The sequence below is a fragment of the Panicum hallii genome, chromosome 3 (assembly GCF_002211085.1).
Source record: "Panicum hallii strain FIL2 chromosome 3, PHallii_v3.1, whole genome shotgun sequence".
Classification (NCBI taxonomy): Eukaryota; Viridiplantae; Streptophyta; class Magnoliopsida; order Poales; family Poaceae; genus Panicum; species Panicum hallii.
The window spans coordinates 12,854,117-12,880,798 of record NC_038044.1 but is presented as its reverse complement, the minus strand read 5'-3'; the positions used below and the strand labels follow the sequence as shown (position 1 = coordinate 12,880,798).

General features: G+C 48.5%; 5 protein-coding genes and 1 long non-coding RNA gene across 8 annotated transcripts; 3 read left to right on the top strand and 3 right to left on the bottom strand.

Moving 5' to 3' along the window:
- Positions 1–437: 437 nt before the first annotated feature.
- On the bottom strand, positions 438–2,945 carry LOC112883810. The gene is made up of 3 exons (XM_025949045.1): positions 2,759–2,945; positions 1,153–1,235; positions 438–689 (listed from the first exon to the last, which is right to left on the bottom strand). The coding sequence occupies exons 1-3, from the start codon at positions 2,835–2,837 to the stop codon at positions 657–659; spliced, it is 195 nt and encodes a 64-aa protein (XP_025804830.1). The 5' UTR covers positions 2,838–2,945; the 3' UTR covers positions 438–656.
- Positions 2,946–3,087: 142 nt separating this feature from the next.
- LOC112883811 lies at positions 3,088–4,783 on the top strand. The gene is made up of 2 exons (XR_003226965.1): positions 3,088–3,407; positions 4,176–4,783. It is a non-coding gene; the product is annotated as an uncharacterized LOC112883811 (long non-coding RNA).
- LOC112883807 (putative aminoacrylate hydrolase RutD) lies at positions 4,215–8,377 on the bottom strand. 2 transcript variants are annotated; one of them, XM_025949041.1, is made up of 12 exons: positions 8,075–8,377; positions 7,689–7,926; positions 7,255–7,337; positions 7,057–7,157; positions 6,781–6,876; positions 6,607–6,660; positions 6,148–6,296; positions 5,955–6,072; positions 4,958–5,045; positions 4,822–4,878; positions 4,660–4,743; positions 4,215–4,564 (listed from the first exon to the last, which is right to left on the bottom strand). In XM_025949041.1, exons 1-11 carry the CDS (start codon positions 8,181–8,183, stop codon positions 4,661–4,663), a joined length of 1,176 nt encoding a protein of 391 aa, XP_025804826.1. In that variant the 5' UTR covers positions 8,184–8,377; the 3' UTR covers positions 4,215–4,564; position 4,660. The 2 variants fall into 2 exon arrangements, with proteins under 2 accessions (XP_025804826.1, XP_025804824.1); XM_025949039.1 differs by having other exon boundaries at positions 4,660–4,878.
- A 3,347-nt stretch (positions 8,378–11,724) lies between these two features.
- On the bottom strand, positions 11,725–13,036 carry LOC112888018. 2 transcript variants are annotated; one of them, XM_025954357.1, is made up of 3 exons: positions 12,937–13,036; positions 12,789–12,841; positions 11,725–12,062 (listed from the first exon to the last, which is right to left on the bottom strand). In XM_025954357.1, the coding sequence occupies exons 1-3, from the start codon at positions 13,004–13,006 to the stop codon at positions 11,922–11,924; spliced, it is 264 nt and encodes an 87-aa protein (XP_025810142.1). In that variant the 5' UTR covers positions 13,007–13,036; the 3' UTR covers positions 11,725–11,921. The 2 variants fall into 2 exon arrangements, with proteins under 2 accessions (XP_025810142.1, XP_025810143.1); XM_025954358.1 differs by having other exon boundaries at positions 11,725–12,047.
- A 2,054-nt stretch (positions 13,037–15,090) lies between these two features.
- Positions 15,091–16,327, top strand: LOC112888017 (late embryogenesis abundant protein, group 3-like). Its single transcript, XM_025954356.1, has 3 exons — positions 15,091–15,294; positions 15,397–15,750; positions 15,876–16,327. The coding sequence occupies exons 1-3, from the start codon at positions 15,235–15,237 to the stop codon at positions 16,014–16,016; spliced, it is 555 nt and encodes a 184-aa protein (XP_025810141.1). The 5' UTR covers positions 15,091–15,234; the 3' UTR covers positions 16,017–16,327.
- Positions 16,328–21,007: 4,680 nt separating this feature from the next.
- Positions 21,008–26,457, top strand: LOC112886067 (lys-63-specific deubiquitinase BRCC36-like). The gene is made up of 10 exons (XM_025951829.1): positions 21,008–21,217; positions 21,351–21,476; positions 21,577–21,664; positions 22,378–22,463; positions 22,540–22,731; positions 24,190–24,383; positions 25,316–25,474; positions 25,557–25,637; positions 25,724–25,778; positions 25,849–26,457. The coding sequence occupies exons 1-10, from the start codon at positions 21,107–21,109 to the stop codon at positions 26,047–26,049; spliced, it is 1,293 nt and encodes a 430-aa protein (XP_025807614.1). The 5' UTR covers positions 21,008–21,106; the 3' UTR covers positions 26,050–26,457.
- The last annotated feature ends 225 nt before the right edge of the window (positions 26,458–26,682 follow it).

Below are 26,682 nucleotides of genomic sequence, written 5' to 3'. Positions count from 1 at the left end.
ATACGTGATATATCATATATTCATGTACGAGACTAGTTCATTTGTATACTCAGATTTATTTGTTTTCTTAAATAAATGGTGTTTATTTGCTGTTGAAATATAATGTGTACTTAATTTTCTAAAGCTTGCGGGATGTGCCCGCGGGTATGCGGATATCCGCGGATAGCGGTTACGGACGTTGTTTCGTACCCATAGCAGGTTGCGGACGCCGATTTTAGTACGCGGGTATGAATTTACAAAATTAATATCCGCGCCGTCGCCGTCTATAATGCAGAGGCGCCGCGCGGCACGGTGGAGGCACTAGGCACAAACGCAGTCGAAGTCACACGGCACAACCGCACAAGACTACACGCCCACGCCATGCTGAGATTACAAAGGTCACAACTGGCAGGCCGCGAGGGCGCTTCTGATTATTGAAAGGGAATCCAGACGGCTCCGGCAAGAAACTGACATTCTATCGACCTTTTCAGAAGGAAAAATTCCAAAACTGTCACATTGCAGTATTATGAGGTTCAGGTAAAATGATTATTTCGCCGATATCATCTAGAGTAAAAGACCGCGAGCCTGGAAGAGCCTTCCAAGTTACAAACTGGTTGCCAGGAAACATGGGGAAGAAAATGTTGGACAACATTGACAAGAGAAAACATGCAAGTTCGCTACTTTTTCTTGCCGGTGACACCTGCAACCACCTGCAGAAGTGGCAGATGATTAAACGTTGGCTCAACCACTTTCAATTACAGGATAACAGCATGTAAACAGCCTACAGTAGTACTTAGGCTTCATTGTTCAAACCAATAAAATCAGGAAACGGCAGGCGAACTATGGTGATTCCTCAGGTTTGACAACACAAGAATGCAATTATGAAACACAAAGTTTAAACAGATGCTCTCTGCGATTTACTGTTGAGATATCAGCAATGTATTTAGCACTCATTTTCTGGCAAATTTGTTAGCCAAGTTGTGGCTTGGGGTGACCAAATAAGGAGTTTTTCCCTAATTAAATATGACAAGGAAGTTTATTTGATAAGAATTGGATTGTGCAAAATAAAAATTCTCAGTTGGGAAATGATGGGAAATTGAATGGAAACAGTGTTAATAGTTTGAGCCTGAAATTATCACACAGAACAACCCAAAAATGGAGGAAATCACATACTTCATTTAGAGGAGGTGGAGGAACTTTTTCCGCAGTCTCCCATGAATCCAAGATTGGCCGAACAACTGCTGGAAGAAAGAGACCTGAAATTGCAAATTATAAGGTTAGCCAAGACAGAAGCACTCCAATCAATAATTCCATAGACTCAGCAGGCACATCTAGAAAATCTCAGGAAACAAGGGTTTGCTGCAATGTGAATTCACAAGTGAAAAAAATGTTCTGATTTCCTTCTGATATGTCAAACAGTCAAAGTACATAACACCACTTCTCATCTACTTGTCTCCTACTGATACTAGCAACACGTGGTGTTTTATGTGTTCTATGTCAACTTTATAGATGTGGAAATGGACCTTGACACAGTTTGTTTTCAATCTGACCACTTTTGGCTTGACATTTTGTGGGTAGAATCTACTAGAGAAAAATTGAACGCCTACTGCACAGTGCTTGTATTGCCAGCAAATTGATCCATTTGCAACAAAAAAAATGCCAACCTAAGAAGCATCATATGTTTAATTGCAACCATAGCTAGCAAGGACAATACTACAATTTAATCAACGAGGATCAACTCAGGAAATCAACCTATAGCACAATGGTGTTGAAAAGGTTAAGTGCAATATATGCAGCCAATCTTTTCTAGCACACAGCACCAAAGATGTCTCTCAATCATGTAAAGTTTTAGATAGAATCCCTTTTCTCAGAAAATAATCATGAGTATCTGCAAAAATTGTAAACTTGAATAAATCTATCTTTTCTAGTATGCAAGAGAATGAATCCACATGAGTTTAGTAAGGCCTAAGGGACTATCCCCACCAGTCACGCAGCAATTCATGTCATGCGGGAGGCTAAACAAGTTGCATGCATCAGCCAATTTCTAGTGTTCATTGTTATTATCCGTAGAGACATTTTTATTTACAAAATCAATCTTTCTTAACATTACTGAAGCTCAGAGCAGGCTAATGCAATCTACATCCATAAGAAAAGCAGGCATTTTATTCTTAACATGATTCTGGACAATGGAGAACAATAATATTTTGACATGAGATTAAGACCATTGTAACCCCTCATCTATGCCAAAGAAATGCAGCAGTGCACATAGAACATTTTCAGCCAAGTTGGCAATGGACATCAAGTACCATCAAAATAGATGTATTTATTGAACCAGAAAAGGTAGAAACCTAAAAGAAATGGCTAGTTCTATACAGGGACACATTGAACTGGATCCGTGTGACAGTACTATCCATTGCCTATTCAATAACATTTAACTCAATTGTCATCTTGTTGAGCAGGGGAATGTATAGCTTATGGTAGCTGATAGCTCAATTTTGAGTCACACACAGCGCTGACAAAGGTCATCACAGATGCTAGAGATTCGGATCCTGGATCTAACGAATTGTAACAAGTGAAAAGGCCACCCAAACGTCTGTCAGCCCCTAGAAATCAAACCCCCCTGATGTACCCACACCGAGCCAAACGGAGTCCCCGAAGCAACGACGTAGGGTATAGCAACAGCACGGGAGCCTGCGTCGCCATTTGGCCATTTCTGATGGGCGCGAGCGCATCTGCTAGGGTTTGGGCCAGAGCGGAGGCGAAGGGATGGGGCGCGTACCGAATCCGGCGATGAGGCAAGACGCGGCGACGACGGGCTCCTTCACCACGAAGATCTTGAGCTTGTCCATCATGCCCATGGCTGCCCCCGCTGCTTCTGCTGCCCCTCTCCGCCTTTCGTGCCCTTCCCTCCTCCCGTCGTCGCTGGAGAGATCTGCTTGCTGCTGTGGGCCTACGCCGTTTCCCGAGCACTCCACATTGACTGGGTTCCTAAGCGAAGCCCAGATTGGTGGAGCTCAGGTCTAGTTGGGCCGGGGCCCAAGTAGTAAGGAACTTGATGTTAACGCCTTCTTTTTCGTCGAGAGGAAGAAGAGGAAATGGCACGCGGCATATTCAGCGTCGCCAGTGGGAATATCCTCTCGCGCGCGGGAATATTTTGCCGGGAACGGCGAATCTACCGTGGATGCCCCTCGCTCCCTCCCTTCTCGCGCGTCTTGCACCGCACGGCCACAATTCCTCTCCTCTCACCTCCTCTCTCTTCTCGTCACCTCATCGTCCTCGCTTCGTGCTCGTGTGCGTACAGCTTCCTCTGCCGAGCCTCCTCTCATGCGGCCATCTTCTGGTCGAAGCCGTCGGCCGACGACGACGCGTCCGTCGCCGGGGAGAGCAAGCGATAATGAAGCAACCATCCACCACTGCACGATTACCAGGTTAGTGCTGTGCTGATCGCGCCCCTGAAGCATCGCTTCTGCGCTTGTGTTTGTGAGAGAGATTCTTCTGTATTATTCGTGCTTTAATTACGTCCCCTGCAACCTGCATGCACTGCTATCAGCTTATCATCCCGTAGAACTCCCTGATGCAACAAACTAAGCGCATGGATTGTTGGTTCGGAAGTAGCACCATGACATTCGTTATCCGATCAATTGGCCGTAGAATTCGGAATTCAGAGTCAGAACCATGGAGTATATATAGCAACCGTTCGGCATACCGGAGAAGTGGAGCTTCTGCAGCCAGGCGTTAACTTCAGTATGCTACAGAACACAGGGTTGTGGAAAGTTTCTAGTAGTTTGTACTTTGCGCGCGGCTTTCTTCTCACCAGTTAATAACCAGGCATGCACGTTGAAACGCATCACGATTCATTCAACGATGGCACCCCGGAGCATGCACGTTGAGGGGTGGAGAACGGAGAGGTGAGCCGCGTCGGCGTCGAGCGGCGGTGGCGGTGCCCGGAGGTCTGGAATCTGGACGGAGACCAGGGCAGGTGCTGCAACCGAGAAGGGCTTTCGGGTTTCGGCCGGGCTGGGAGCGGCAAGCCGGCAAGTGGCGTCCCGTGCCATTCAAACCGGCCGGTGCAGTGTTCCTGGGGATGCTTTATGCATCGTGAAATTTCTGTTCTGGAACTCTACACTAGCCGCTGCTGCCGTAGGTTTGCATGCCCGGCGCGTCCGCAGCTCACAGAAGGTTTTTATATCATGCAGGAAATTGGAATAAGCGTTCAGCGACACCACGCAGATGTATGAAGCAACGAAGAATCGATTTTGAAATCTCAGTATGATACAGGTCCGGGTGTCAGGCCGGCAGCACCAGCGCAGCACGTGGCCGTGAAACAGATACAGGCTACACATTCTCTTGCAGGTACATACATCAACCGCGCCCTGCGACACTTCTGCCCAGGCGCGTGCTATGGTTTCTTCGATGTTCTTGTGTCCTATTATTCTGCTAAGAGCAGGCGTTCTCTCAGAAAAGTTCCACATTTGTTGGAGATGCTACGCTAAAATCATCATCTCCGAAGTATTGGGGTGAAGTGAAATATCATCTCGACTCCCACAAGGTATTGTATTGAGAATAATTTGCATGTCCTTGTTTTCTGCAAAATCGTAGAAAGTTCAGTGAGCGCAAGGCCACGACACAGAGGATCTGTCTCACAGATATTGTGCAAGAGATCATGGTGGGTCCTGTTACCTTATGACTCAATTGCTGCCACCCTTACTGGCTTCATTACCTTTACAATGTTCCTCATGTGCTCAAACCCCATGACTATCACCCCTATGAGATAAAGAAAGCTTAGTTGCAGCTTGCCAAGCAAGGTATAGACTGCTACGGCGACTTTGGTGGCATTTGCACCTTCATCTGTTCGCATCGTGACGGTAATGGGTCTCCCGGATATAAGTGCCCCGGTTTCTGATGAAGATGCAACATAAGATATGTGCTCCGGAACAATTAGCCTTCAAGAGAAATCGGAGACGTTTGGCCTTCTTACCTGATACATTCTCAGGCTGGGCCGACCACTCTTCAGGTTTCATCGCAGATTTGGTAGCCTTTATTAGATCCATAAGTGCATTGTTCACCTGGAATTCATAGAAAGTTACATGAGTTCTACTGTCCTATAACTTGAATAAATTGTGAACCATGGAGGAAAGCAAAAATGGGCAAGCACAATGAGAAATGAGAACTGTGGAGACGAGTCAATGGGCACACTATGCTGGTTGCCTGGTTGGTTTGCTCTCCACTCATCTCTCTCTAACGATTAGACATGTTATGTCAATTGTCCTTAAAGTGCATGTGGTCTATACAGTATTGTCCGAACATTCTCCTAATTAGCCAGTACATGAGTATGCGAATGTAAATGTAAATGTATTAGTAGGAGTATTTTGTTTGGAACTCCATACCCTTTCTTTTATCCATTTTGAGGAAATTCCTAGAAGCCAAATACAATTGACAGGCTACACGGGTTCTGTTACACGCTTAGGTGATGAATGATGCTTACACATAACTGCAATGTCTGACCTTATTTCAAAAACAATACTCGAGGTAACATGGCTTCAAATATGATTATTTTTTTTAGCCTATTGGATCCTACAATTCTGTTTTTCTGTGCTAAAACTAGCCATGGAAAACAGTTCTCTTCAAAAGTAACAGATTATGTTTCAAGCTTAGGTGGTAAATGATGCTTACACATAACTGGAATGCCTGATCTTATTTCAGTTAGCAACTTTGGAGTATGTGCACAAGTTGTAAGAGGTTTCTCGTTCAATCCTCCTTTGGTCCAAAAGATGAGTATATGCTAGTTCATTTTTTATCAAGAGTGATGCTTGAAGTGAGCCACAACTTTTTATGTAACCTTCATTTGTCAGCTATTTTGCGCCCCCCCCCCCCCCCCCCGGCGATGCAACAGTTTAAGCAAAACAATCATCCTCATTGATGTTCTTAGCATTTCAGTGGCACATATTGCTGTTTCACCAAAGTTCGCACTTTACCTCATCTGGTCTTTCGTGGCTCACTAGATGTGCACCATGAAGTTCTACCATTCTAGCAGCAGGAAGAAGCCTTTCTGCTAGACGTTTTGCATGACATAATTGTGCAATTATATCATACCTGCATTCATATGATGTAAGTCAAGCGAAATGGTACCATTCTCTGAATATAATATCTGCTGTTAGAGAAACTAACCTTCCATGAATAACTGAAATTAGAAAACCGGCAGAACGTATTGTATCTAATTCTTTTGTAGTCATTTTGTGAGTCCAGCATGCATTAACTTGCCCTTCAAAACCACAATTAGATTGCATTCCTGTTGAAGATATACCCTTCACATATTCCTGAAAGCAACACAGTACAGAACTACAGATGAGTCTTCCACAAATAAGTTGTCAAATGTACATTATTTTCATTTCGGTGTGTACCAGTATATGATTATATTTTAAAGAAGGGATGCAAAATAATTCCAGATTCACAACAAAAGAAGATCTAGTCAAAATGGCACAATCCCATGGTATGTGTCAGTTAAAGAATTATCGAAGCAAGCATTCAATGTGTAAAACCAACATGTATCATCCGAAAGACCAAGATCAATGTTTCACCAAGGACTGTGTTATGAAGAATCATCTGCAAAGTAGTGATAGCACTCACTTGATAAAGGATCATTCTCCTAGTGCATGACCCGACAGTATCCTCAAGGTATTCCTGCATAGGAGCATTGTTAAATCAAAACATATCAGCAAAGAAACCGGGGAAGAATCTAAAACTAAAAGCTAATTTTTCATCAAACAGGGAATCGTAGTGGATGCCTTATTAGTTCCTCACCTTCGTATAATGGGTTTCCAAGTCTACAAGCGCTCTTTCCTCTGGAGTTTTCGCCCTTAAGAAACGGAATGCAAGAGATAGCATCTGCCCATCTACCTACAGAAGCAGGGGGGGAACCTTTAGCTTGTGGCATGAACAGTTCAACATCCGTGCCTCTGGCGGTATATCCTTTGTATCTCGCAACATTAGGCATATTCAGTTCCACAAATATGTGTGAGGTTACCAAAGTTACATTCAGTTCCACATATATGTAGGAGGATATCAAAGGTCCAGTACCTTTGGGAAACACTGAAAGCCACCTCCGGTAACATTAAGCAATGCCAGTGAACACAGCCTGTGAGGCGCTATCGCTGCTAGCTTGCAAGAAATCATCGCACCTGGTTGCACAGAGTAGCAGGGTCAATGCCTATAGATCACGCATTTGAGAAACAGGCTCCCAAAATTGAAATGCGCAGCAGACCAAGGAGGACTAACCCATAGAGTGGCCAAAGACATGTGCTTTCTTCCACCCCAAATGATCCATCAAGGCCAAGGCGTCCTTCGCCATGATCGCCGTCCTGCCAGAGATGAGAAAACACGTTTCAGATCAAATATTCAGAACCACCGCCCATTTTGACTTCTCCAACACATGAGCGTGTGCTGGAAGATATTCCCCGCCTTTCTCCCCATCACTCATTTTCTCGTGAAAGCTATTATGCCAGGAAACAATTGAAATGTGGAATTTTTCTAATCGAAAGCTACATGCAGCTGCTGTCGTCCACCAGATCCCCCATGTACGGTTCTGAATCTCAAGGGGAGCAGAGCAAGCTATCCTATCTACAGAACCAAAACGCCCCCGCAGATCGTTAAAACCATTGCCACTGACGGGGAACTGGATCTGCTGAAGGAGATCAGGAGCGGAAACTCACGAGTAGTAGGATTTGTTCGGGGGCACGGAGCTGCGGCCGACGCCGCGGTTGTCGAAGCAACAGACCTCGATGCCGTCGCCGCCGGCGTCATCCCCTTCCGCGGGCGCCGCCTCCGCCGCGCCGGCTGCGCCGGCGCCGGCCTCCTCGTCCGGCCGCGGGGCCTCGTCGTCGGCGGGCTCCAGCGACCCGGTCAGCCCCTTTATCTGCGGGCCCCACGAGTCATGCGTCCCCGCCAATCCTTTGATTCCGACCCAAACCAAACACCGAACCGTTTCTCAGCGAAAAGTGGAAGAGGAAACAAAAAAGTAATCTTTCCATGCGAGGAGAACACGATGCTCCCTTCTCCTCCTATTGAAGTTTGATTTGAGGGGGATTGACGTGCGTACCGATGATGAGGAGCACCTTGGTGGCGCCGCGGCCGTAGCGGCGGTAGAAGAGCCGGACGCCCTCCCACTTTTCCCCGTCCGCGTACCTGCCCACCTCGCAGTAAGGCATTGCTGCTCGCCGGCGACTCTTCCTCCTCCTCCTGGTTCAGCTACCTTCTCGTTATCGCCGCCGCGCGCGATCGGCTCTGGCTTTGACCGTTTGGGGAGCAGTCCAGGGATGGACGTGGGCTGGAAGGCTGGAATTGAGAAAAGAGGCTGGGAAAAAACGAGGGGTTGGGAGCGGAGCTTCGGAGGAAGGGGAGGCTATATATAGCCGTCGGAACGGGCGCGGCGCGAGGTAGGCGGCGGATGCCGGAGTGGGCGTTCCGGAAGACGGGAACACGTGGACGGATGGGCGGGCGGATATGAGCGGGGACGGGGACACGTCGGCGCGTCGCCGTCTGCTGAGTCAAACAAGCCGTGCCTCGAGGATAAATTTATGAGGTTGAGGTCCAAGTTTTTCGGGGCATTTTATCGCCAGTTTTTGTTGCCTGTCGATCTGGACTGGATAATGAAGCACGGAAGCAGTAGCAACTGGGACGCTGCATTGTATTGTGCTTTTTGCAGCCGCAAGCCCTGATCGAGTGATCGTGCTGTGACTTTTGTTTTGTGGGAGTGATGCTGAGTCCTGTTATCCTGGAACAGAGGGAATCGTTTGCATTGGGTGGTCAACTGATAGTGCGCAGAGGATTGGACGGCCAGCCTGTTCCTGCGAGCAGCAGCAGCAGATCACGGTTCAGGAGTCTGCATCAGAGCAATTCATCTGGGATGAGGTTTCCTAACAAGTTGACACAGAGAAAGTTCTACACGGGATGGATGTTCAGAATGAAAGAGAAAAAAATCATGGTATTGGAAGCAGTGAGAGTCTAATGGGTTGGATATTAATTTTACTCCGTCAAAATCATGACAAACCAATATTTTAGCTTGCTAAAATTAGGGCAATGCCAAATTGTTGGCAAGAAATTTAAATATTCAATTGATTTAGTGCCAAAATATAGCAACCATCTCTTATAAAATTTAAGAAGTTTCTAGTAACTTGCTATAATTTTGATCAAAATAGCCAATTTTCAAATATAAATCAATTGATAGCGTGCCTTAGTTTTAGTATAGCAAAAATTGGTAGTAAATCAAGCAGACTCTCGGTCACTCGTCCACTTGCTCGGTTGCTCCTCGCACCGTCAGTCACCCCCCGGCTCGGACGCCGGACCCGGTCCCGCTCGCCGCTCCGGCCGGTGGACGCGGCAATATTCATGTGATGCGCGTGGCCGCGTGGGTGGAGTGCGGGCTGACGCGGCTGCCCGATTGGGTCGGCCGTCGCCGCCCCGCGCACCGTCTCTGTCGTCCGCTGCGGCCGCACCTGGGCCCGGGCCGGCCGCTCGGTGCCGACCCTTCTGCTGACTGCTGTGGTGGGGTGGTTGCCGGCTGCTCGGCTTGCTTCCGCTTGCCACCGGCACGGGGCGGTGAGTGATCCATCGTCGCTCAGCTGACGCGAACCGCCGGCCGTCCCCCGCCGGATCCTTTTCGCTCCGTTCCGTCTCCTTTTTCGCAATTCTTTTTTTGGTCGCCGTTGTGCCTTGCGTGTGGAGCGTCTCCGACGAGATCACCCGCCGAATCGTGCCGCGTGGTCGTGGCGCCTCCCGCGTGCGCTGCATGGCTGCACGTCGGGATCCCTCTTCAGACCTGCAGGCGATCGTGACCGCCGGGAAGGAGAAGGATCCAGCCGCACAGGTGTGTGTACGGGAAGAGGCCAGTGATAGTATCTGGGTTCTAGAATACTAGTTGCTTCATCTGGAGTGGCCATGGACAGTGTGTCAAAACGGACGTGCGGACGGCTCGCAGTCAAGGAATTTACTCGGATTCGAGAAGTTCTTTCACGCGCTAGAATTAGGACCCGAGACCGTCTTCGGGCAAGCCCCCGGGGTCCATTGCGTGGATGACGCTATTAACAAGTAAACGGACTTGTCAAAGCACCTGCTGCCTTCGGTTTCTCAAATCTTGCCATACGAACAAAAGCGTAAACCTGTCTGATGTGGATGCCTCGATCTACAGATGGCCGTATGCTAGCATATCCGGACGCAGAAATGGTCAGATGGAGAAGAAGCTCATGATCCGAAAAAACAATGTTGTTCCAGCGTCATGAGCGATGCAGTGATCTTCAGAGCGCAGAAATGGAGAAAATCCTGATCCACGAGTTCCCTGCAATCACGAGCCGCCCTGCACTGATGACAAAATCGAGCGAGGTATCCAATCGGGAGACGTCCACGGGAGGGGGAAACGGCCAATACGAATCCCAGCCTCCAATCAACCCTGGACACCCAAATCCTCCCGGCGATCTCTCTCTGGCTTCCAGAGAGCCCGGCACGGACGTGGCCGGCGGGCAGCCTCAGCCTCTTACAGTCTTGCGCCGTAGCGCAGTTCGGCGCCACCTCGGCTCTGTCTCGTCTAGGCGCCACGGCGTCCTTGAGCACGTGAGTCATGATGGCTTCCGAAGCGACGGGCCATACCCCTTCCTAAACTACGCACGCGTTTGGCCGGGCTAGGCTAACCGGACCGATCCCGGCGATCCCTTACTTAATTACGTAGTAGAGTACTTGCTCTAATCGTGCGGGGACGGTGTGGGTTAGACGCCGGCGAGGAGCTTAGTCACGGTCTGGATGAGCACAACCCACCGTCACGCACGACGACCAGGCACTGGAAATGGGAGGAGGCTGAAGCTGAAGCCGTCTCGTTTGACCCTGACCCGTGGCGATATGATGCCTGTATTTGCTGAATAAAAGTCCCCGATTTAGGGGCATCATTTGGCTAGAACCGGAGTTAAAGTCACGGGAATATTATAAGAATGAAGCTTTTGGCTAGAACCGGTGGATGCTCGCAGTAGGAGCGTCTGAGTTCTCTGACCGGCCGGCCACGGCTAGCTCCAAGAAAGTTTCAGAAAAGGGGGAAGCGAAATGGTAGCTGAACAAGGCAACGGTACAGCTCCGATCGTGATCCCCTGTTGTGCTTCGCCGGCTAGCAGCCGGGAACGAAAGTCACACGTTGCACAGGTTTCAGCCTCGAGATTTCAGATACTGTGTTCTTTTTGTTCCAGAGAAATCCGGGAGTTTTTCTTTTCTTTATTGATGAGCCGCGATCTCTGCAGAGATTGCAGAGCGGAAGATAGGAATTTCAGAGGTTCAGATAAGGCTGCGGAGTCGTTGCGTGCCTGTAATAATAAACGCATATAAGCGGGGATGGACAAACTTGCACGGCGATCGCGTTGTGCTCCCGACAACCGCCGTTCAGAAAAGATGCGCCGCGAGCTGCATTTAGCACGACACCCGAAAAGATTTGGGCGATTTTTCAGAACTCTGGTTGTCCTAAAGTTGGAGTGTTCTTTCTGAATCTATGGCGATGGCGTCAGACAGACCTATCTCAGCACAACACAAAGATACAAGGCTGTAACTGTAATGCGTGCTCGTACTCAGGGGAATTTTGCAACGATGCTGTATCGAAAACGGTAACGAATTTTCGAGCCTGCATGAGGATTGGAGAGCCCATTCCTTCGTGATTCGAGAAGAATGCGACAGATAAATACTGACAGAGTCGTTGACTTATCTGAACAACTCAACTGAGCAGCCTTAGCTTTCTATAACAAGTGCCTGAATCAGCACACACCTGAATGCATGCATGCAAGCACGATTCAGAACGGCTGGTCTGAAGTTCGTGTGGAAGTGACCGACTTATAAGGCGCAAAGGTGCAAGCAAAGGATCAAATCATTCTGCTTCTACTGCGTTACAGTAACTCAGTACCGGGCTGCAGCGTCATGGCTCACCGGGAGTGCCCATTCCCTGGCTTCCTGCGTGGATCGTGTTTGGGGTTGGATCCACCATAGTCGTAATCCTGAATGTCCGTCAGAACCCTCCTTCCGTGTCTCTGAATTCGGGAGGGTGAAGACTGAAGAGAGGCGAACTGTGATTGCATACACGAATTTTTTGGGTAAAGGTTTCTTTCTACAAAAAAAAAAGTCAACAGCACTGGTTGAAACTAAAACACTATGACCATTGGGGTTTTTCCCCGTATTTGTTCAAATTAATTGTAGGTCATATGTATCTAACTGTTTAGAGACCGGTATTCGTATGATTTTATTACCTTGATGTAATTTCCTAGGATCAATAAATATTCTTTTATCAAAAAAATATCGGTTTTATGTAATTAACTGCTTCATATAAAATCAGGGGCGGAAGCACATGTCACAAAATTGCTATGACCTCTATTAGAGCAAAAAAAACTTATATAGTATTTCTAGCTACTATGTTTATATATCCCGAATATAGTTAGTCTCACAGTCAACTCTAGTTAAAGAGATTCAATAAAGCGACCCAGGAGCTCCGGTATGAGTGTATGGCGCTTCTTAAAACCTAACGCCAACAGGTTAAAGCAATTAGAAAAATCTTGACCACGAGAAGAAGTTGTTCATTGGCTTTGCCTTAACGAAAGTGGTGGTCAAAACTCAAAACCCTTTTGAAGGTAGTCGCATGACCTGCGTCTACGCGAACTTGCTATGCTACCCTGATAGCACAGTTGCAACTCTGATGGCACAATTTGAAATCTACCCTTTCTTGGACTAGAGAAATGGCAAAACCAATCTTTTTATTGTTATCTGATGTTCTCAACCAAAGATTAAAATATACAGACCTCTGCCACTTCCAAAGTATCTTCATGGTTGCCTTCTATTGTTGCAGTTTGTCCTGCATCCAAAAGACAGGATTCACGTTCGATTAACCAACCAGAGAGGGAAATACTATACAGCTAACGGAAGGAAATAGAGTGTGAAATGGCATACCTGAAGATACACTGACTAATAGTAGCAGCATCAAAATGAGAACGGTGAAAATCGACCTGAGTTTAGGCATTGTTGCTTTGAGCAGCGCTGTGAACCACAGGACTCTGGCGAGGAGCCAAAACATACCAATGCCTCCCTTTTATGCGGACGATGAGCTGCTCGTACAGCTGGAAAGGGCACACTGGAATCGTGCGAGCTTTTGCAATAGTGTAGCACCAATGATGTGCTCTACGGGCTATCGATGAAAACGAACACCACGATGGGCTCCCAATACAAGGTCAACTATGACTCGCATGCGGAGGGCATGCAGCAGCAGCTTCTTCAGGATCAGTGTCATGACGTGATTCAGAGCAGAGCATTCTGAAGAATCAAGCTGTTCATGGTAGACTGTGTGCTGCAGCACGAAGCAGAGCACCAGTGCTGCAGCACAGCACTGCCACTGCCCACTGCACCGCCATTTGGGATGAGGCGCGCTATAGTGCCGTCTCAATTTACAAGGCTAGCATGCATAGCCATCTACCCTGCCACCTGCGGGCGGACGCAAGGACGATGGGACCGTGACAAGTGCTACTAGTGCCGCCCGGGCAGCGCCCACTACCGCCGGCAGCGCACCGTCGCCGCCGCCGATCGGCTGCTCTCGTCTCGCGTGCATGTGCTAGATAGCCGGCCAGTAGCCAGTGACCTAAAAGATCTCGCTGCGGGTGCTGACCTATCGTCGGTATCGCGTCACGAAAGGGTCGCGGGCTCTCGGCTTTGCGCGGGGCAAAGTGGAGGCTGCAGATCGCATTGCACATGGGCGGTGGAAGTGACCGGCCGGAAAGCGGAGGAGATGGAGGGGGACGACATGCGCAACGATCATCTTCTGCTGATCCGCGGCCGCAAGCAGCGATGGGGATTTTAGTGGGGATCCTGCATTCCTGCAGTGGCAGCTGAAGGGCTCGATCGAGCCATCGAGGGATTCCTAACCTATAGCAGTCTAGTGTAGCAAGCATTTGCCAGGCCACCAGCAGTCCAGCACAGTGCTTGAGAACGTGAGATGCCATGTACCGTCAACTGTGTGCACCTGTGCAAGTGCCAAGTGAGACTTGGGAGCAATGGTGTCCGGCTGTCACCGCGCCCTGAATTTGCCATGCTGCGGTGGCAGACTGCCAGTGGGCCCAAGCTCGAGCTATACGTTTGTTGGGCTATTGGCTAGCTAGGCCTGAGATCAGACAGACTCCGGTGTGATGGCCCAGGATAGCCTGACAAGGCCTAGTACGCCGGCCTGATAACGAAGCTTCACCGACCTGCTGCCCATTGGGCCGAGATCTTTCACGGCCTGCAGACCTGCTCACGATAACGAAGAAGTCTTTTTTTATTTTCCTTCCTCTCGAAAAAAAAAGGAGGAGTAAGAAGAGGTGGTTCCCCCACCTAGCCTCTGCAGGATTAGGTGCATCTGTCAGATCATCAACACCAACGGCACTCTTCCCCGGAAGCTTTCTGATCTGTCATTCGGCTGCCAGGTCTTCGGTCTTCCCAACACACGCCCCGGCTTTGACGTTGTTTATCCGGGCTGCCTGCCAGAGCGGCCTCCTCCCTCTGCCAGTTTTGTGCGGCAGCTAGCGGCGCCCGTCATCCTCACCAGCTCGCGTGACCACATCACGAACCGAAACGCAACACGTCCGTCGAAGCGCGCGCGCGCGCATGGCCGCACACCCGGCCAGCGATCCCGCGCGCCGCTCCACCGCACCACCACCAAGTGTAAATTCACGTCGGCGTCACGGCGCGGCCTGCTGCTACTTACCCGAGGTGGAAAGGCGCCCGCATCCAACTTGTCCTCCCCTCGCCACCGCTAGCATTTTCATATCGTGATCATCATCGGGTGGGGACGCCGGGCCGCGCGCACTCGATCGGCCCTGTACTTGCTTTAGTTCCCTACGGGTTTCTTTATCTCTCCTGCTGGGCCTTTTTTCGTCTGCACATGCCGATCGGCGACCGACGTCTGCGCGCGCGAATCAGCTCCCTCTACATGGGCAGGCTTCGCGAAGGTACGGACCCGAGACACAACGCGTGTCCTGTCTACGTGGCCGTCATGTAGGAGCTCCCCGGCGCGACGTGTCCCGGGGAGCGTCTCGCGGCAGCAGCCTATAAAAACGGCCTGCTGTGAGGACACTAGACATCGGTAGTGTTGAGGTTTCAGGCTTTTCAGCTGAGCGTTCGTCAGTAGCCAAGTGTTCACTGCCTTCATTTTTCCAGAGTGATTCGAGCGATCGATCTCTGTTCGTGTGTTTTAGTTTAGCTCGAGGGTGAGAGATCGTCATGGCTTCCCACCAGGACAAGGCTAGCTACCAGGCCGGCGAGACCAAGGCCCACACCGAGGTCCGATGGCCAACTATCTCTCGATCACTGTTAGATTGGTGATCGCGTTGCAGCTTAACCGTGCTAACATTTTTGGCTGTTGCGATGCTTCGCGGTTCGCAGGAGAAGGCTGGGCAGGCGATGGGGGCGACCAAGGACACGGCGCAGCACGCCGCGGGCAAGGGCCACGACGCCAAGGAGGCGACCAAGCAGAAGGCGTCCGACACCGGCAGCTACCTGGGCCAGAAGACCGACGAGGCCAAGCACAAGGCCGGCGAGACCACCGAGGCCACCAAGCACAAGGCCGGGGAGACCACGGAGGCCACCAAGCACAAGGCCGGCGAGACCACCGAGGCCGCCAAGCAGAAGACCGCCGAGGCCCTCGAGGCCACCAAGCAGAAGGCCGGCGAGGCCGGCGAGTACGCCAAGGAGAGCGCCGTCGCCGGCAAGGACAAGACCGGCAGCGTCATCCAGCAGGTTCGTCTCTTGTGGCCATCGATCTATCACCCCGCGCTGCGAGCACATCGATCACACGCACCATGTGCACAGTTTCGAAATCCTTGCGCTGTAGGCGACGCTGAAAATTCGTCATCTATTTCCAGGCCACTGATCAGGTGAAGAGCGCGGCGGTGGGCGCCAAGGACGCGGTGATGAACACGCTGGGGATGAGCGGGGACAGCGGGGACAACAAGGAGGGCCACGCCGGCAAGAAGGACGACTCCACCATCACCAGGGATCAGTAGACGCGCTTGCTTGCTTGCTTCCGTCCTGCCCCTCGACCGATCGATCCCCCGTTCGCTTGTTCATGAGTCCAGTGTGTATCTTTCCGGTTCCATGATTCCTACGAATTCGGTGCTGTAAGTTTGGCGTTGCTGTATTTGCGTCGTGATGAAGTGTCTGTAAACGAGTCGGGTGGGAGCGGTCTGGCTGGCGATCTCTGTGCTCGTCGGTCAGGCGTCTCTCAGCTTTGTGGTTTTTTTTATTATGGTGTAACAATAAAGCTGGTAAATCCTCTATGTATATGATGAGTGTGGATGTTTTGTGGTTTTCAGTATCTTGCTCTCTGTGCGCCGTGCTATGATCTCTGCTCGTATAGCCGCTTCTCGTGATCGCAACGAAGGTAAGGTCTTGATTCTTAACACTTCCAACAGCGACTGTGCCTTTAGCACGTTTTCTCTTAAGAAAAAGATGACTTGCTGTTTAGACATGTCCCGCCCAATGCCCAATGACTTATCTTTTAAAAGAAATAACGCTCAATGACTAACGCTTGGAAGTAATTTGGTAGATCAAGGATTCAGTAAACTACAACAGGAGATTTTTTTTGCCAGTGTAGCTGTAGTGTACTAGCGTACAGTGTGGCAAGACAAGGAGCTGGAACTTGCACTCCGAAGATCAGAACGAAGACTCGGCTACAGATGTCTGCTGTGCTGCTGCCCGTATGAGTAAATCGTCCCTGAAAGCTGATCGCGCGATCTCTGTCTCTGAAACATGCATGTTCAGTCACCAGCTGCTTTAGTTGGAGACTTTTCAAGGGAACTCCAAAGGCCCAACTCGACTTGTGATAAGCCGACCACTGGGTTTCTGTAATGTTGGAACTCCATGGGAGATCCATCGAGTGTCTGTAGAGCTCTTCATAGTATTTTAAGGCTCTCGAGTCTTTGATGCCCCAACCTTTGGCGGGACGGCTGAGGTCAAGCTGGCACTGACAGAAATGCCGCCTCATCCTCATGTTAGATGTTGGAACTGATGGAATAACGCATTAGATTTTATCTCAAATCAAGAGTCCAACGCGATGTGTTGCCGGCTGCACCACTGCCGAAGTGCCGAGCTCCCTTTGGCCACTGGAATTATCTTCTTTTGATTTCTGTTCATGTTTTCCTTGAGGTTTGTTCTTTGGAGGAATGCTAACTTCGCTGTTCATTGTTCAAGGCTCTATACTCAGCTTGACAAATCCCAGAGTATACCTGACTGTTTGGCCCGGTGCAAACGGGCCGGCCCGCGGCCCGGCCATTTTGGCCCGGCACGAGCACGGCCCGGCACGGCTTTAATCGTGCCCGGGCCGGCCCGGAGCACGCACAGTGCCGTGCTTGGGCCTGCACGACCCTTTTAGGCACGGCCCGTGTGGCACGGCGCTCGGCCCGCGGTGCACAGGCACGGCCTGGCACGGCCTGTTTGGCCCGTTTATAACTCAGAGACCCCCCAGCTCCCCCAGTCGCCCAGCCCGTCAGTCCCAGACTCCCACAGTCCCACTCCCCTCGACCCCGACTCCTCGTCTCCTCGCGATCCCGTCCCAAGCCCCACTCCAAACCCTAACCCTAGTACCCTACCGCGCCACCACCGCCGCCGGCCACCGCAGTACCGCCCGGCGCCCCGGCTCCCGTCCGCCCTGCCGCCGCCACCCATCGAAGACGAAGGCACGAAGCTCAAGCATCAGCGCCACGGTGGCGGCCACGAATCGCCCCTCCGCCGGGCGCCGGCCGCCCTGCGAGGAGCCTCCACCTCCTCCGTCGGGCGACCCCAACCTCTCCGCCACACCGCACATCGCCGGCCGTCGGGCTTCGAACACCACGTCCGGCGCTCCTCCGCCGTGGTGCCGCATCACCCAGATCCTGCGCGGCGAGCAGAACCCCTCCTCCGCACCGACACCTCCTGTCGGCCGCACCCCCACCTTGGCCACACCCTCAATTCCTCCTCCACCGCACGCCATGGCCGGATCGGGCTCCGGTTCCGGCTCCATCAACGACAATCTTCGGGCCTGTGGGTGCGCCGGGGACGATGAAGATGATGTTGGTGATGACGGCGACCCCCTGTTTGGTGGTAGCCCTAGCACGCAGCCAGACTCGACGCCGATCGGGAGCCGGAGCCCTACCCCGAGCACCGCGAGCACCCAACCTACTGGCACCGGCAAGAGGCAGATATCGTTGACATCGGATGTTTGGCGGTACTTGGACCCGCTCGATAAGGACGTCGATGGTAAGACTGTGAGGTATGGTGCCAAATGCAAATTCTGTAAGAAAGTATTAACTGCTAGATCTAGCATAGGTGCCGGTCATTTGGGAAGGCATGTTAGGTCTTGTTTACGTAAGCAACAAGCTGCTACTGCTACTAGTCAAACAAATTTGCATTTTGCTCCTGATGGCCGTGTGGCACACTTTGAGTATAATCCTGCAGTAGCTAGAACTGAATTATGTCGTTTGATTGCTAGGCTAGATTTGCCTTTAAGTCTTTGTGCTTCTGTTGAATTTGAGGAGTACATAAGGAATGCTCATAATTCTAGATTTGTACGTGTGCCTAGAACTACTACTACTTCTGATCTTGGTGCTTATTTTATTACCAAAGTTGCTGAAGTTAAATCTTTATTGTCTGAACCATCTTGTGTGTGTTTGACATCTGATATATGGAGTGGCAATGTTAAGGAAGATTATCTTAGTGTGGTTGTGCATTTTGTTACTACTGATTGGGAGTTAGAGAAAAGGATAATTGGTTTTAGATTGATTGATTGCTCTCATTGTGGAGTTAACATTGCTGAGAGAATTTTACTTGTGCTTGCTGACTATGAGTTGACATCCAAAGTGCTATCCGTTACACTTGATAATGCTTCTGCTAATGCATCTGCTATGGATGAATTAACTCCATCTTTATCATCATATGCTGGCTCTTCTTTGTTGCATCAGCGTTGTGCATGCCATATTATTAATCTTATTGTTAAATCTGGTCTGAAACGATTGGACACATATCTGGATGATTTTAGGACAGCCATTTCCTTTCTTAATTCTTCTAACCAGCGCATTGCTTCTTTTAAATCATATTGCTTGGCTGCTGGGGTTCATCCCCGTAAGTTTGGTTTGGACATCATTAGGTGGAACTCAACCTACCTAATGCTCAAGCACCTTGTGCCATACAAGGACACCTTCTCTATTTTCATCCACACAAACTATAAGGGTGGTAGTGGTAAGTTGCTCACACAGGACCATTGGTATGTTGCTGAACACATTCTCAAATTCCTTCAACAATTTTACAAGTCCACAATTTCACTTTCTGGTATTTACTATCCAACTGCTCCATTGATTATTGCAATTGCTAATCACTTGAATCAATATGAAAATGATAACCTGCTTAGAGATGTGATTGTTCCTATGAAATCTAAATTCTTGAAGTATTGGCGAAATATTCCAATATTGTACTCTTTTGCTTTCATTTTGGATCCTAGAGCTAAACCTAATGGTTTTAACAGTGCTTTGCAAGTACTTTCTGAGATGCTCAATCATGATTACTCTACTTAGCCTGTTTGCAAAGTATGATTCAAAATATGGTGCTTTGAGGTTGCAAAGACCTTCACAGCCTACTGCTGCACCAGGTGATGACCCGGCAGTTTGGGGTCTAATTTTTCGTAGTGCATCTGGTTCTTTTGCTGCACCAAATCCTGCTAGTTCTAGGCCTACAATTTCAGCTGCTGTTTCTGAGTTATCAGCTTATTTGGACAGTGATTCGCTTAACCAATATGATGCATCGTTTCATGTTCTTAACTGGTGGCATGATCATAAACGATCTTACCCTATTTTATCTATGTTAGCTAAGGATATCATGACTGTACCTGTTTCTACAATTTCTTCCGAGTCTGCTTTTAGTTTGAGTGGCAGGTTGCTTGATGACCGGCGTCGCAGCCTAACTCCAGCTCATGTGGAGAGGTTGAGTCTGATCAAGGATTAGGAGTAAGCTCATGCGAGGTAGCAACACAACATGCAGAACAAGGAGCTCGAAGAAATGATGGAAAATATCTTCCTAGATGAGGTTTGATACACCCTTATATGTAAGCTCCTCCCTCCACCCTTGTTCTTCAATTCGAAGCTTGTTCAAGTAACAAATGCTGCTCGTATTTGCATTTTGCAGATTAAAGAGCTCGATGCTCGAAGATCACTAAAAGGGTTCGGTTGTACTCTTTTTTCCTTTAGGGTTTTATCCTCATGTAGTTGAAATGGGGTTTTACCTAAAGGTTTTTAACGAGGCAACCAATTTTATATTGAACTGATAAACTCTAAACAATCCTTTGTAATAGCATGGTGATCTTGTGCCTTGTGCATTGTTGCTGTGCTGTGCGTGGTGAACTGATTAACTTTGTTGCTGTGCTGTGTGCATGACTACCTGTTAACTGTGGGAGGGGTGGGTTGCAGGTCTGACCCGGCACTGTAGCACGACCTGGCACGACGGATCGGCCCGGCACGGTGGACGCGTGCCGTGCTCGGGCCTGACCCCCCGGCCCACGGGCGGGCACGGCACAGCCCGCTGTGACAGCCGTGCCGGGCCGCGGCCCGTTTAAATCGGCACGAGCACAGCCGGGCCCGGGCCGTGCCAGCCCGTCACGGCCCGACTTGCAGGTATATCCCAGAGAGGGGCTCGGTAGAAAGCCGCACAAAGCCTTGGCCTGTGTAGTGTTGTGAAACTCGTGCTGCTCACCACTCACTGTGTGCTTGGCAGGCCCATCTCGATCAGCCGCATCAGATCCGTGACCCCACCACACCGCATCGGCCCAGGACACTCGGTGAAGATCGGCCCAGGACACCGCACCGGCTGCAGCGTCTGTCTGACGGCTCAGCCGCATCGGATCCGTGACCCCACCACACCGGACAGCGTGTCCTGGGCCCAACCCCGCAGCCAAACACGCCGCACACGCCACGCCAGCGACGCGGCGCAGCCGTCCCTCCCCCCCCCCCCCCCCCCCCAAAAAAAAAAGGCTCGGCTGTTCGAGCTCATCAGAAGAGCCCCGCACCCACCGGTCCACCGCCGCCCCGAAACCCCAGCCGATCGGCCGCGACCGCGGCCGTCGGCGGCGGAGATGTCGCTGACCTCGGTGAAGATCGGCGAGGAGGTGTGGCTCACATGCCTCTCCCACGCCCTCACCACCGAGACCGAGGAGGTCATGGGCCTCCTCCTCGGCGACGTCGAGGTCCGTCGCACCCCCCAACCTAACCCCCTTTCAGTTGCCCCCATCTCCCTCTGAGCCTCTCTCACGAATGCTTGGATCGTTTGGTTTTCTCCTCTAACGGGATCGTGGTTCCTTTTTGCTTGCCTACCTGAAGTCTTCGAGCAGGGGCGGCGCGACCGCCGTGATATGGGGGGCGTCGCCGCAGATGAGGTGCGAGCGGAAGAAGGACCGCGTCGAGGTCAACCCCGAGCTGCTCGCCGCCGCGTCGGCGCAAGCCGAGATATCCTTTTTCTGCTTGCATTTTTATTTTTCGAGATTTACTTGTGTTGTGTGGAGTGATGTTTGGTTTTGGGGGGTTTGGACTTGACTCCTTTTCGCACAAAATGACGGCCACCATCAAGAAAACTACGAGGGTGATCGGATGGTACCACTCGCACCCGCATATCACCGTGCTGCCGTCCCATGTAGGTAAGCGATTCACATTTCCACCACTGGTGAATCATTTTGTGCCTAGGGTTTCACACTTGCACTTCAATGAGCTCAAGTGCTCCCTGGTAACTTTATGTTGGCATTTATTTGTCTCATACAATAACTGTGATGCTGTCAAATGATGGTGCGTCGTTTCACACACATGGTTTAGGAATTTACTGGCAATATTGTTATTGTGATTATGCTCATTTGAGTGATGCAGCCCTTACTAGGTACCAACCGATCCACTTGCAATTTCTGATAGTGGATGTCAAGTATGCTAGAGGCCGTTGGTACAAAGTAGCTATGCTTTTGATTGCTTGGGCTTGGGAATATGCTAAAATTAGACATGTAGCTTTGCTCCAGTGCTTCATGATGATAGCGACTTAGAGCACCTCTTGAGGAACTCTGCAAAATCCTTGTAGTTAGCCCCTAGATCCATGTTTTTCCTGAAGTTGGAGTTGGTGGAGCTGGGGGTGTTTGGAGCTGAATTTTGTGGAGTGCACTGCTCCCAAACAGGCTGTTATAATGCATTCATTACAAAGGCAGAGGGTCAATTTCTTGACCACTTGATGGTGGGTATGGAGATCTTGAGAATTCGCTAGTGCATCTGCTTTTATGGGCTTGCGTCTTCATTCTCTTGTGAGATCTTTCCCATCTTCAATATCTTCGTAACTTTATTTTATATAACCCCCATGAGTCTTATTTCCCAGATGTTCGTACCCAAGCAATGTTTCAGTTGCTGGATACAGGCTTTGTGGGGCTGATATTTTCTTGTTTTAGTGAAGATGCTCAAAAGGTACGAATGCTTATAAACTTAATGAGCACATGTCAATACATTATTCTTGCTGAATTGGATTTTGATATGCCTGCAGGCTGGAAAAATCCAAGTGATTGCCTTTCAGTCACAGGGTGGACAACAACGTACCGCCCTTCCTCTTGCTATGGCTCCAGTGATTGATCTTGATTCATCCTGGAGTTCATCGGATAATGCATTTGCCTCACATTCTGCATTTGAAGGCATTGAACAGGACACAGGGGATTCCAGAGCTTCAAAGAATAGCAAGGTTTACTCTGATGCCACATGTATTTACGGAATTAGTTTGATGCCCTTTTCTTTGCTACGTTCCTTTGTTGGTATTTGCATCAATATGGTCTTTTCTGACTTGCAGTACATCTATATTCTCTGCATGATTCAAGCAACTCTGCATACTTGCTACTAGAAGGAGAATGTTTAAAATAAAAAGTGCACAATATACATTGAACCCATAGATTTAATTTATAGCTGGTTATGGACTTGGATATGTCATGTTTATTGTATGCATTATGTTTAGTTTTTTTTATAGTATTTTCTAGATATGGAAGTTGGTTCCAGCTTTAAACATCGACCCATGTTAATCATTTAAGTGATTGTTGTCCTCATGTTTGTGTTCAGAAGCTCTTGCAGATGCCGTTATACTTGAATGTGCTGGCTCGGTTAGATTAATTTATTAAGATGCATTATATGGTGCTTGGGTAGCACCGCCACTCAAGCAGTATTCGTGTTGATTAAGAAAGTTCTAATTGTAGGCTTAAAATTTGGCTATCCATTGAATTGTTTTGTTATCCATTCAAATTTAGTATTTTGTTCAATCGCATGTTGGATGCATCACATGATGGAGTGATTAATGCGCTCAGTGGTTATTTTTTTTGTTACTTAATTTCAGTTGGTTCAGTAAAATCACAAAGCATATTGCTAATAGCAAGTGCCTTTGATGTTCATTTTAGATTGTGTCTTTGGTTTGGCTACAACTATGAGGTTTTAGATTCTGATTTGCTGAAGGTACTTACTGGCAGATAAAATGCCATATCTTCTTAATGGAAGGGTTTGCAGCAAAAGGAGATAAGCACTCAGATTTCAAATATGTAGCATTTCATGTTTTTAGGAACTTGCCTATATTTGAAAACTTACAATTCATATTCTGTGGGTACTTTTAGTTGTGGATTGAAGTCGAAAAGCATTCCAATGGTCACAGTCTAAATATGATTACTGCTTTCACCTTCCAGCTGTAGAAGTGTAGGATATCTACACCTGTGAATATTTGCCTGTGCAGCACCAACCTGTCACAATTACAATATTTTTTTTGGCAAGCCTGCCCGCTGATCCCTATCAACTGGGGCATTTTATTGCCTCTTCTGTCTGTGTCACATGTTGCTTAGTTGAATTTGCAAGTATCATCTAGTGAGATTATGGAATATCTTGTGCTGTGAAAAGTGTGGAGTAAGCTTGTTATTGTATAATAAAAGAAACCTAATATGTGGTCTATGTTCTCACCGTGTTTTGACTACCTTATTCAGTGAATCTTTGTTGAGCCATTGAATGGCTTGTTTGTGTTGAACACTTTTAATCCACCATTTCAATTATGCATGATGTTTGTTGTCATGTATGAGCCACTAGGGGCGTTAATTAGTGCAGTTCTGTAGCGTGCCTACTTTACTTACTAGTATATTGGCAAACTAACTGAGCATCTCTATATTTATAATAGGCCTGGGGAAGATCTCCAGATATGGATTTCTACTCTCATCCTGACACAAATCATTCCGCAAAGCATCAGCCCAGAGAAAATGCTATTGTTCCCTACAATCCTGCTAACATGCAAGAAGCGTCTATTGATCCATATGATTCAGATATGACCCCAAGTATCCAAGAGGCTTTACACCGGTCAAATATGGACATAAGGTATCCAAATGATGTGCTATCTTGTTTCTTGAACAGCTACAGTAATAGTTGATGTGTATGGTGTTTAGAATCTTGAAAAATGTGTATTAGCTTGCACTCTCTAGATTACCTTTTTTTATGCTGCACCAATCTGTAGTGTCGATTTAACCCTACTTTACTTTATGAGACTTTCAAATGACCCTATGTACCGTTCAAATTATTTTTTGGAATGAAAGATGACAGTGGCGCTAAAATGAAAGATGACATAGGCACTGAGACTAATAGGTTGTTATATATACCCAACTGCCCTCATCGCCCAGGTGGCCAGGCTCCAGACTTCTAGTCCTATTCCACTGAAACATGGATGACTTTTTGTGCTTTATTAAGTAAACATGTAATTCTTATATGCTACACAGGTTTTACCCCTCTGTTTGGCTCCAATTCTGGGACCTTTTCTCAATGCAAATACATCTAGTTTTCCTCCTAGGTGTTCATTTTTTGAATTAATGAATCTCTTGCATTGGGTTTTCAAAAAAGAAAAGAAAGAAACTTCTTTCCCATATGGTTACTGTCACAATTTCCTTCTTTGTAGAAAATAATTGTGTAGTGACTTGTTTTCCACTTTTCCCTAGCAGTAATCTTATTAACTTCATGATGTTCTTTTCACACTACCCCAGTTGATTGGTAAAATATCGATAACAGAATATGCCCTAGTACTAGTATTGTTCTATGTGTGCTTCCCTCTATGTTATTGTAGTGTCATGTGATCATGTCATTTCCTCGCTGCCGATGTATCAGATGAGATCAAGAGTATTTAAGTTTAGTACGTGTGAAAAGCCTGATATGAAATGTTCAATGTTTTCGTTGTGATAAATATTCATGTATGGATTTACCAAAGGTAGTGTTGTATAATACAACCATCTAGTTTCTAATACACAGTTTTTTGTCAATAGCGGTGCAGAGTATGTAAGGAAGGAGGTGCCACTTATTGTGCTTCCCACAAGACACCTGCTTAAGCTGGACACCACAATGGCGTCTTACTGTGATATGCAACGAGTCCTTTTTGAAGAGGAGCAATCGGCATATAATCAAGCTATGCAACAAAATATTTGGTAACTAAAGTTCCTTCATGACAATAGTATACACAAAATCTGATGCTTTCTTCTGTGGTAAACGTTATACTTTGTGTTGCAGTGATGGGAAAATTCATCCCCTTGCATCTATTCACCATACATCTACATACAACTCGTCTCTCTGCAAACTAATGGAGTATTGGTGAGAACACAGCCCCCTTGTCTCATTTTAGCCAAATATGATGCATATTGTATGTCAACTTATATGGTTCACGTTTTGTTCACTAGTTTGAGTCCAGCTATAACTGCACTTCAGGATCGCGTGAAGGAAAATGAACTTCGGGTGAGTAGACTAGCTTGTATCTTGTGACAATGCCCAGCCTTGTAAGGGACTAACCTTGACATGTGAACAGCTATCTATGTTACAAGAGGAGGCTAAACAACTTGAGGCAGAGACCCAAAGCATGAGAAATGATTCTCCCCGTCGCTTTATGAATCATGGGTCTGTTGGCAGCAGTTCACCAATGGCCCAGAACAGGCATCCTTTCTCCAATCAAGGGAACCCGAGGAGCCCTAGAAGCCCTAGCGGTGGCAGCCGGAGGAGGGCCTGTTGATGTCGATCTTCTTGCCCTGTTGTGGTGATGAATATTGCTCGTTGTGGCTTGACCGAATGCTTTGTGAAACCCCAGACCTTAAGACGAACAAAGGGATAGACAATGGAACTGTACATACCCATCTCCTTTCAGCACTGTGCTGCTGTGCCTGTGGAAGCTGCCAACAGTCTCGAGTTTGCTTTGTGGATTTGGGGTTTCTTTCCGGTTGCCAAAGTTGCGCTGTACAAATCCTTTTCGTGGCTGGCCCGAGCTTGTAGCCTGTACATGTAGATTCTGTACCTGAACTGCTGTTGCTAAGATGCGATTTATCTGGGGCGGGCAAAGATGAAGGGCGTCTTTGCTATGTAATTCTGGAAAAGGAACTTTGTAGCAATCCATTTTGTTGAAATGCTCCAACTTTGTAGCTTCTATGGTGCCAAAGCTGTCTATCAAAGGGAAGACATCGACCGGAAAGAACCTCATGAGTCGTGTACAAATGTTGGATTCATGGAGCACGCTGTCGTGAGCTTATCTGTACGTACGGGAACGGTGGAATTTCGTGAGACGTCTGGATCACAACTCGCAGGCCTCCTCACGACCTCAGCGGCGCTTTGTCGCCGCAAGTCGCGACCGGACTCGGACAGGGCACGACAT

Excerpts from the sequence above, each read along its gene's own strand:
- LOC112886067 (XM_025951829.1), top strand. The coding sequence starts at position 21,107 with ATGTCGCTGACCTCGGTGAAGATCGGCGAGGAGGTGTGGCTCACATGC. Across the intron at positions 21,477-21,576 it reads CCGCGTCGGCGCAAGCCGAG|AAAATGACGGCCACCATCAA; the intron begins ATATCCTTTTTC and ends TCCTTTTCGCAC. Across the intron at positions 25,475-25,556 it reads GCTATGCAACAAAATATTTG|TGATGGGAAAATTCATCCCC; the intron begins GTAACTAAAGTT and ends TTTGTGTTGCAG.
- LOC112888018 (XM_025954357.1), bottom strand. The coding sequence starts at position 13,006 with ATGCCTAAACTCAGGTCGATTTTCACCGTTCTCATTTTGATGCTGCTA. Across the intron at positions 12,842-12,936 it reads ATTAGTCAGTGTATCTTCAG|GACAAACTGCAACAATAGAA; the intron begins GTATGCCATTTC and ends TTTTGGATGCAG. Across the intron at positions 12,063-12,788 it reads ATACTTTGGAAGTGGCAGAG|TTCGCCTCTCTTCAGTCTTC; the intron begins GTCTGTATATTT and ends ATGCAATCACAG.
- LOC112883810 (XM_025949045.1), bottom strand. The coding sequence starts at position 2,837 with ATGGGCATGATGGACAAGCTCAAGATCTTCGTGGTGAAGGAGCCCGTC. Across the intron at positions 1,236-2,758 it reads TTGCCTCATCGCCGGATTCG|GTCTCTTTCTTCCAGCAGTT; the intron begins GTACGCGCCCCA and ends TTGCAATTTCAG. Across the intron at positions 690-1,152 it reads CTCCACCTCCTCTAAATGAA|GTGGTTGCAGGTGTCACCGG; the intron begins GTATGTGATTTC and ends CCACTTCTGCAG.
- LOC112883807 (XM_025949039.1), bottom strand. The coding sequence starts at position 8,183 with ATGCCTTACTGCGAGGTGGGCAGGTACGCGGACGGGGAAAAGTGGGAG. Across the intron at positions 7,158-7,254 it reads TGTCTTTGGCCACTCTATGG|GTGCGATGATTTCTTGCAAG; the intron begins GTTAGTCCTCCT and ends CTGTGCAACCAG. Across the intron at positions 5,046-5,954 it reads GCCACGAAAGACCAGATGAG|GTGAACAATGCACTTATGGA; the intron begins GTAAAGTGCGAA and ends TATGAATTCCAG.
- LOC112888017 (XM_025954356.1), top strand. The coding sequence starts at position 15,235 with ATGGCTTCCCACCAGGACAAGGCTAGCTACCAGGCCGGCGAGACCAAG. Across the intron at positions 15,295-15,396 it reads AGACCAAGGCCCACACCGAG|GAGAAGGCTGGGCAGGCGAT; the intron begins GTCCGATGGCCA and ends CGCGGTTCGCAG. Across the intron at positions 15,751-15,875 it reads CCGGCAGCGTCATCCAGCAG|GCCACTGATCAGGTGAAGAG; the intron begins GTTCGTCTCTTG and ends ATCTATTTCCAG.